Source organism: Siphateles boraxobius, unplaced genomic scaffold, assembly GCF_051911475.1.
Source record: "Siphateles boraxobius isolate OS27281-9 unplaced genomic scaffold, OSU_SipBor_1 22, whole genome shotgun sequence".
NCBI classification, from domain to species: Eukaryota; Metazoa; Chordata; class Actinopteri; order Cypriniformes; family Leuciscidae; genus Siphateles; species Siphateles boraxobius.
Genome location: NW_027508833.1, coordinates 31,598,222 through 31,607,500, shown reverse-complemented (window position 1 = coordinate 31,607,500; position 9,279 = coordinate 31,598,222). Strand labels below are relative to the sequence as shown.

General features: G+C 43.5%; 1 protein-coding gene across 2 annotated transcripts in view; it reads right to left on the bottom strand.

The window, feature by feature from the left end:
* The window catches only part of nrde2 (NRDE-2, necessary for RNA interference, domain containing), a 36,433-nt gene that overhangs the window by 15,088 nt on the left and 12,066 nt on the right, over nt 1-9,279 (bottom strand). For both annotated transcript variants that reach the window (XM_077239669.1, XM_077239668.1), the window contains exons 9-10: nt 6,748-6,871; nt 1,289-1,461 (exon numbers count right to left, since the gene is read on the bottom strand). In XM_077239669.1, coding sequence (XP_077095784.1) covers nt 1,289-1,461; nt 6,748-6,871 — 297 coding nt within the window. The remainder of the gene's footprint in view (nt 1-1,288; nt 1,462-6,747; nt 6,872-9,279) is intronic.

The window sequence follows — 9,279 nt, the reverse complement described above, 5'->3', positions numbered from 1 at the left end:
GTGTTGGGTCTTGCGTCTCTCAACTTTCTCTTCACAATATCCCACAGATTCTCTATGGGGTTCAGATCAGGAGAGTTGGCAGGCCAATTGAGCACAGTAATACCATGGTCAGTAAACCATTTACCAGTGGTTTTGGCACTGTGAGCAGGTGCCAGGTCATGCTGAAACATTAAATCTTCATCTCCATAAAGCTTTTCAGCAGATGGAAGCATGAAGTGCTCCAAAATCTCCTGATAGCTAGCTGCATTGACCCTGCCCTTGATAAAACACAGTGGACCAACACCAGCAGCTGACATGGCACCCTAGACCATCACTGACTGTGGGTACTTGACACTGGACTTCAGGCATTTTGGCATTTCCTTCTCCCCAGTCTTCCTCCAGACTCTGGCACCTTGATATCCGGATGACATGCAAAATTTGCTTTCATCCTAAAAAAGTACTTTGGACCACTGAGCAACAGTCCAGTGCTGCTTCTCTGTAGCCTAGGTCAGGCGCTTCTGCCGCTGTTTCTGCTTCAAAAGTGGCTTGACCTGGGGAATGCGGCACCTGTAGCCCATTTCCTGCACACGCCTGTGCACGGTGGCTCTGGATGTTTCTACTCCAGACTCAGTCCACTGCTTCCGCAGGTCCCCCAAGGTCTGGAATCGGTCCATCTCCACAATCTTCCTCAGGGTCCGGTCACCTCTTCTCGTTGTACAGCGTTTTTTGCCACACTTTTACCTTCCCACAGACTTCCCACTGAGGTGCCTTGATACAGCACTCTGGGAACAGCCTATTTGTTCAGAAATTTCTTTCTGTGTCTTACCCTCTTGCTTGAGGGTGTCAATGATGGCCTTCTGGACCGCAGTCAGGTCGGCAGTCTTACCCATGATTGCGGTTTTGAGTAATGAAACAGGCTGGGAGTTTTTAAAAGCCTCAGGAATCTTTTGCAGGTGTTTAGAGTTAATTAGTTGATTCAGATGATTAGGTTAATAGCTCGTTTAGAGACCCTTTTCATGATATGCTAATTTTTTGAGATAGGAATTTTGGGTTTTCATGAGCTGTATGCCAAAATCATCAGTATTAAAACAATAAAAGACCTGAAATATTTCAGTTTGTGTGCAATGAATCAAAAATATCTAAAAGTTTAATTTTTATCATTACATTATGGAAAATAATGAACTTTATCACAATATGCTAATTTTTGAGAAGGACCTGTACATTTGCAGAAATTTCCCTCAACAAAAATGCAAAAACATCTGCAGATTTCATTTGGGCCAACTCAACAGGTTGCCAACAAAAGTCGCACCTGCCTGTCGGGGTCCTCGCAGTCCTCTTCTGATTGGCCCTTGGTTTTATCTGGTCTCCACGGCAACCAGTTGTTTGCCTCACGGGACGTCTCTACATCTAACCAGATCTTCCATTTAGGCCTGGTCTTGTCTTTGATCTCTGAGTCCTCCTGCTCTTCTTCATCTTCATCATCTGCAGACCAGAGTTCACTGTAATGTTAGCTCTCAGAATCGATACAAAAACTTTGATTTGGGGGGGTGGGGGGGGGGGTATAGAAGTCTTTGATGTATTGTAATTATTATAATAATTTGTTACATTTATATAGCGCTTTTCTCAGCACTCAAGGCGCTTTACATGGAAGGGGGAATCTCCTCAACAACCACCAATGTGCAGCATCCACTATGGATGACAGCCATAGTGCGCCAGAACGCCCACCACACACCAGCTTACTGGTGGAGAGGAGACAGAGTGATGAAGCCAATCAGTATATATGGGGATGATTAGGAGGCCATGATGGATAGAGGCCAAGGGGCAAATTTGGCCAGGATGCCGGGGTTAAACCCCTACTCTTTTTCGAAGGACATCCTGGGATTTTAAATGACCACAGAGAGTCAGGACCTCAGTTTAATGTCTCGTACGAAGGACAGTGCTTTTTGACAGTATAGTGTCCCCGTCACTATACTGGGGCGTTAGGACCTACACAGACCACAGGATGAGCACCCCCTGCTGGCCTCACTAACAAGTCTTCCAGCAGCAACCTGGTTTTTCTCAGGAGGTCTCCCATCCAGGTACTAACCAGGCTCAGCCCCGCTTAGCTTCAGTGGGCAACCAGTCTTGGGCTACAGGGTGATATGGCTGTGATAATTGGGCATCAGTTCTGAAAAAAACTTGTGTTGACAACACCTTTTTATCTATCTGTTTTTATCTTTATCCCATGATGTGACAAGCATACGTACTACCGGCACATCCGGGAACTTAACTGTCGATTTCGTCACCGCCCCTTTTTAGGGGAAAATAACTAGACTTCCCATAGACTTCAATACAAAATAGCGTCAGAAAACAACGTCTGTACACAACTGGCAGTCGTGAATAACTTAAACGGGTGGTAAAACACGATTTCACTTTTGTAACTTTAGCTAGTGTGTAATGTTGCTGTTTGAGCATAAACAACATCTGCAAAGTTACAGCGCTCAAAGTTCAAAGCAAGGGAGATATTTGCTTTTAAAAAATTTAATTTCTAAGGACTACAGCAAACAGCCGCTTTTGGACTACACGACATTCCTCTGGGTTTGCTGACGTCAGCATATCCAATTATAAACCCCTCCTCCGAGAATACTTAATAAGCGGGGCGAGGCCATTTTATATTGCTGTTTGGGAGATGAGTTGTCGCAATGCCGACGAAACGCTGCTGTTACTTTCATCCGGATTGCAGGTCCACTTTGTTCAGCCTTCCTAGAGACAAGGGAGTTAGGGATCAATGGTTAAAATTTATTTTTAACTCGGTCCCTCATAATTATGACCCAAATCTCGCTCTCTGTGCTGCACCTTACGGAGGAAAGCTTCCACAATCTTCCTGAGCTAAATGCAGGATCGCACATCGACTTGTCCTGAAAGATGGAGCAGTTCCAACTTTAAAAACAGAAGCTTTTGTTTACGATCCACAACCTGTAAGTATGATTTATTTTTCGTCAATGTGTTTTCCTGTAATAGTTCGTATTGTTAATTGTACGTTGTAGCAAGGAAGTAAACAAATGACAACGCTGTTTGGCTCTGGTGGTTTGTTAAATGCTCATTCATACTTAACGTATCTGACAAACACCTAACGTACCAAACTTTTTTTTAATCTCAACAGCGAACTTGTAATTAGTGTAAATTATTCTTTGATTAGAGCTTTTATGTTTATCTACATGCTTGTTCATCTACAGGCATGCTAAACATGGTTCTGTGTTTGATTTAGCAGCCGATGTTTAGTGTTCGTTTTGGGTTAATAGCTCTGTCGACAGATGTCTACAATCGTTCTAAAAATACAAATGTAACGGTGGCATACATTCAGAAACGATCACTATAGATCCGCAGTCTTTACTCAAAAAAATCCCTTTGAGAACTGTTGTATAATTTGTTAGAACGATTATATGAAATTCATGTTTATGAAGCTTATTTTTTTGTAATTCTATAATAATTAGTACAATTAAATAACAGCGTATCTAAAAAGTAATGAGAGAACAAAAAAAAAAAACCTTTCTGAAATGTCGTTTAACAGCCATTCTTGAACAGGTTCTGCTCGATTATCTTCACTAACGTTTCCCCGGGTCCGACTGGTTTTATTGACGCCATTGTACACCAAAGCACAAACTACCATAGCAAACTACCGTTAAAGGTAAGAGGCGTGTTTCCGGAAAACGTGCACTAGACGGTTAGCGAATCACAACACACTGGGCCAGCTAACCAATCTGAGCCCATTGCGTAGTTTTGAGGGACTGGCATCATAGAACCAGGAAACCATCAGACCGTTTTTACAAGGAGGGTAAGAGCAGTGTAGAATAAAGGTAAAATATATGAAAAATAATGCAATTTTTAAAAAACGAAGCATGAACACGTTACAGTGCACCCCACAAACACAATCAAGCCTTCGAAAAAATGCATTTTACCACCCCTTTAAGGAATCACTAAGTTTAAACATGTCAAGTAATTATATGTCCACCCTGCCTGCCATAAAGTGTGAAAGATACATCAACAAACTTAATTTGGGCAATTTAAAAACATGTCCCTTCATTCTCCCAGCATCAAATTCAGGGCTCTCAAGTCTCACGCATTGGGCGTGAGACACACGCATTTCAACCCATTCACACGCCACACCTTGTATTTCTCACGCTGAGGAGTAAGGGAACTTGTCCCGCTATACAATTAATGGACGAGGCGCAGGCAAACGGAGGGAAGTTTCTGCCGAGTTCATAGCATCTGTCTCAAGTTATACTGAGTTAAATCCTAGCTACCAGCCAATCAGAAATTAGAATTAGTTGTTTCCGTGTAAATTATGTGTTCCCGCTGCAAGCACGTTCGTTACTAGACAACACGCGCACACACGGAGTGGAAGTTGAAAGAGCACGATCTGATGAATGCGGTTTGCGGACATCATTTTTTTTTTTTTTTTTATTTTTTTTTAGCATTTTGATTTTACAATTCCTGGACGATATCTCTTGCCTGTGATCAAAGACAGTGAGAGCTGATGTTGAGGAGTATAGCCAAATTCGTGCTAAATTATTTTTGATTGCAAAAACTGCTTTTAAAGTGGTCATCGGATGCAAAATACACTTTTATATGGTATTTGCAAATAAATGTGTCTTTGCAGTGTGTGGACACAATCACCATGCAATGAAAAAAATCCATTCACTTTTTTTTAATCCTCAAAAAGCCAAAAAGTTGTTACTCATTATCATTTAAAGAGACATGCACCGAAACGGGTCACTGTGAACAGAGCTGTTTTTGAAGAGGTAAAAAAGGGTGTTGTTTTACACAACCATTGAGAAATTTTAACCAAAGTATGTTTCAAACTTTACATGAAGACCCAAAAGAATCATACCAACTTGTGGAAAATGGGCATCCGATGACCCCTGTAAAGGTGACCGGTTTGGGTCTTGACATACGTGCTCAGGGCAAGTTGTTATGACACAATGTTATGTACATTGAGCACTGATGTTCAGTTGGCTTGTTTGGGGTCAAATTTATTTTTATTTTTCAATAAATTTGTATTTTTTAAATATAACTATTTATTTTATTTGGATGAATTTGTCTTTTTATCAGATTTAACAATTGTTATAATTTCCATTTGTGCTGGTCAATTATGAACAATAGGCAAAATTGAACTGCTAGCAAAAAATTGAAGCGAATTTGGTTGGGTCGAGGGACCGCTACTGCAAATATTTGGGTGGCTCCTCCCCTAAATCTCACTCTAAACTTTTGATAAAACTTGAGAGCCCTGCAAATTGGTGTAACAACCCCACCCAGTGGGGTTATATATATTATAAAATATATTATAATGTATATTATAAGACATAATATATACATTTAAAGATGTTTACTTTCAAAAACGAAGTAAAATCATTCACTGGCTTACCATGGTTACTCGATGAGGAACGACTACGAGTAAATGTCCGGGTAAGACACCTTTGGCCACTTGGTGGGGTTGTTACACCAATTTGACGCTGGGAGAATGAAGGGACATGTTTTTAAATTGACCAAATTAAAGGGTTAGTTCACCCAAAAATGAAAATGATGTCATTAATGACTCACCCTCATGTCGCTCCAAGCTCGTGAGACCTCCGTTCATCTTCAGAACACAGTTTAAGATATTTTAGATTTAGTCCGAGAGCTTTCTGTCCCTCCATTGAAAATGTATGAACGGTATACATCATCAAAGTAGTCCATGTGACATCAGTGGGTTAATTAGAATGTTTTGAAGCATTGGAAATACATTTTGGTCCAAAAATAACAAAAACTAGGACTTTATTCAGCATTGTATTGTCTTCCGGTTCTGTTGTGGATCCGCGTTCAGTGACGCTGCTGACGTAAGACGCTGCTGACGTGTGTCTGGTGCGCCCGAGCTTCGTTTACAGTCTGAGGGAGATGCACGCTGGAAACAAAACAATCTTCACAAATATGTCTAAGGATTTCCACATAGAGGAAGACTTGCATTTTTTTGCCCAGCCATATTTATTTAAACCCGAATACACGGACGCACCAGATACACGTCAGCAGCGTCTTACGTCATCAGCGTCACTGCGGACTCGTGAATGCGGATCCCCAACAGAACCGGAAGACAATACAATGCTGAATAAAGTCGTAGTTTTTGTTATTTTTGGACCAAAATGTATTTCCGATGCTTCAAAACATTTTAACTAACCCACTGAGGTCACATGGACTACTTTGATGATGTATACCGTTCATAAATTTTCAATGGAGGGACAGAAAATTCTCGGACTAAATCTAAAATATCTTAAACTGTGTTCTGAAGATGAACGGAGGTCTTACGGGCTTGGAGCGACATGAGGGTGAGTCATTAATGACATCATTTTCATTTTTGGGTGAACTAACCCTTTAAGTTTGTTGATGCATCTTTCACGCTCTATGGCAGGCAGGGTGGACATATAATTACTTGACATGTTTAATCTTAGTGATTTCTTAAGATATTCACGCCTGTCGGCTGTGTACGGACGTTGTTTTGTGACGCTATTTTGTATTGAAGTCTATAGGAAGTCTAGTTTATTTTCCGCTAAAAGTGGGCGTGAATCTGTTCAGAGACATTCTACAACGTTGCGCCGGTTGTGAGTATTCGCTTTTACCCATGTCCGTGTAGTCAGAAATACCAAACTTAAAAATGCCTTTGAACTAAATGCTGAACCAGCAGCTACATTATATAGTACATTGGCAATTATCTACATCTGTGTGTGTGTGTGTGTATACTGTGTTTGGTTAGAACACCTGGCTCAGGTGGAATCACCCATCCTCCTCTCTCCTGCTGAAGCATCCAAGCATTCCAACCCCGAGCCCCCCGCTCCCCTATCCTGGGCTCTCCACTGTCCCAAAATGGCTCAAAAAATTCCACCTGGACAAAGAAATAGAAAGATTATAAATATCCTAAAAAACACAAGTAGAACAACAAATAAAAGCCAACAATCCATCAAATTTCCCACACATTTAGACCAATAGATTTTCATGATTTTTCCATTCATTTATTATTATTTTTTTTAACTTTTTATAGAATTTATACCCTTTCTTTATGAAATATTTAAAGCTAACCATATATAGAAAATCTAAATTTGCTGTAATAGTGCAGCAGATTAATGGCATATTTCAAGAGAATCGTTCAAATTGGTATAGAAGCATGAACTTTGGCACAGGTACTCTCCAAGGGTCCTTTTTTGGGAAAAAGGCGTTGGCCACCCAAAAATTCAATATGGCCATTTTTTCAAGATGGCCGCTATTTCTGTCAAATGCTAATTGTCAATTTTTCAAACAGTGATATCATGTAGGCATAACATTTTGTGAAAATACTCTCTTCAGAATGTTGTTTTGGAAAACAGTGCTTGTCCCTCAAAAATTCAAGATGGCAACCATTTTTCGAGATGGCCGCCATTTTTCTTGAATACTTACATTTTTTTTTTACAAATGGTGATGCTATCATGAAATTTGGTACAAATATTCTTCAAGGAACATTATCATGGAAAAAGGTGTGTGCCACTCAAAAATTCAAGATGGCGACCATTTTCAAGATGGCCATAGAATGTACATTTCCAGAAGAAAATGTGAGTGGGTGCTTGCAGTGGCAAAACTCGCCACTCGGTTGCTAGGGTGTGGGACATGATTGCATACGAGCCAAAAAACACGTCTGTACGATGTTCTGGTGCCGAGATATGGCTTATTCATCTGTTCAGGTGGTTGCTAGGTGGTTGCTAGAGTGTTCTGGGTCGTTGCTATGGTGTTGGTAGGCGGTTGCTAGGGTATTCTGGGTGGTTGCTATGGTGTTTGGTAGGTGGTTAGTAGTTGTCACAGATGGTCACTATTGGAGTTCTTAGCATTTTCTTGGCATGATTTAAAACTTACTTAATCGCTATTAGCATGTAGCTGTTCACAGCTAGCATGTGTACCATGTTGGAACTCCTGTTTGCTAGCATGAGTCAAAAGAGCCAACCCCCATCTCCATATGATGTTCTGATGCAGAGATATGCTGCCGTGCAAACACAAAAGACCGTAACTTCGTTTTTGGTTGAAAATGTGTTATTGATATTTTTGGCACATTTTTGGCCTGTGTACTTACAGCTGCCATCAGTCCCTGTAACTTCTGATGTCCTGAGAGCCTTGTCCTGCACTAATGCGGTCAGATAATATGGTCAGATAGTCCAGGGACCGCTCCCGTCACGTCTGCCGATCCAGGGACCTCTCGCGTCACGTCTGCCGATCCAGGGACCGCTCGCGTCACGTCTGCCAATCCAGGGACCGCTCCCGTCACGTCTGCCGATCCAGGGACCTCTCACGTCACGTCTGCCGATCCAGGGACCGCTCGCGTCACGTCTGCCGATCCAGGGACCGCTCCCGTCACGTCTGCCGATCCAGGGACCTCTCGCGTCACGTCTGCCGATCCAGGGACCGCTCGCGTCACGTCTGCCGATCCGGGGACCGCTCGCTTCAAGTCTGCCGATCCAGGGACCGCTCGCATCACGTCTACCGATCCAGGGACCGCTCGCATCACGGGACCGCTCGCGTCACGTCTGCCGATCCAGGGACCGCTCACGTCACGTCTGCCGATCCAGGGACCGCTCGCGTCAAATCTACCGATCCAGGGACCGCTCGCGTGAAGTCTGCCGATCCAGGGACCGCTCGCGTCAAGTCTGCCGATCCAGGGACCGCTCTCGTCATGTCTGCCGATCCAGGGACCGCTCGCGTCACGTCTGCCAATCCAGGGACCGCTCGCGTCACGTCTGCCGATCCAGTGCCTCCGAACAAGATGGCCGCCACCGAGCCTGTGTCTGTTCCTGTTCCTGTGCCGGTGTCTGTTCCTGAGCCGGTGTCTGTTCCTGTGCCTGAGCTGGTGTCTGTTCCTGAGCCTGAGCCAGGGTCTGTTCCTGTTCCTCCGCCATGGCCGCCCGATGGACTGTCGTCTCCGCCCTGGCCGCCCGATGGACTGTCGTCTCCGCCCTGGTCGCCCGATGGGTCGTCTGCTTCGCCCTGGCCGCCCGATAGGTAGTCTGCTTTGCCCTGGCAGCCCAATAGACTATCTGCTTCGCCATGGCCGCCCGAAGGGCCTGCTCCGCCCTGGTAACCTACACAGCCTGCACCACCCTGGGCCTCAGCCAGGACTTTTGATAGGCCTGAACCTCCCTGGTCAATGCTTGGGACTTGATTGACTTTCATATTTGGTTCTGTTTTGGCTCCCCTTTTCCCCCTTCTTGGTCTCTGTTTTTGGTGTATCTGACTTGTCTGCTGTGGTGTTGGGTTGTGTATGTTTTTGTTCCC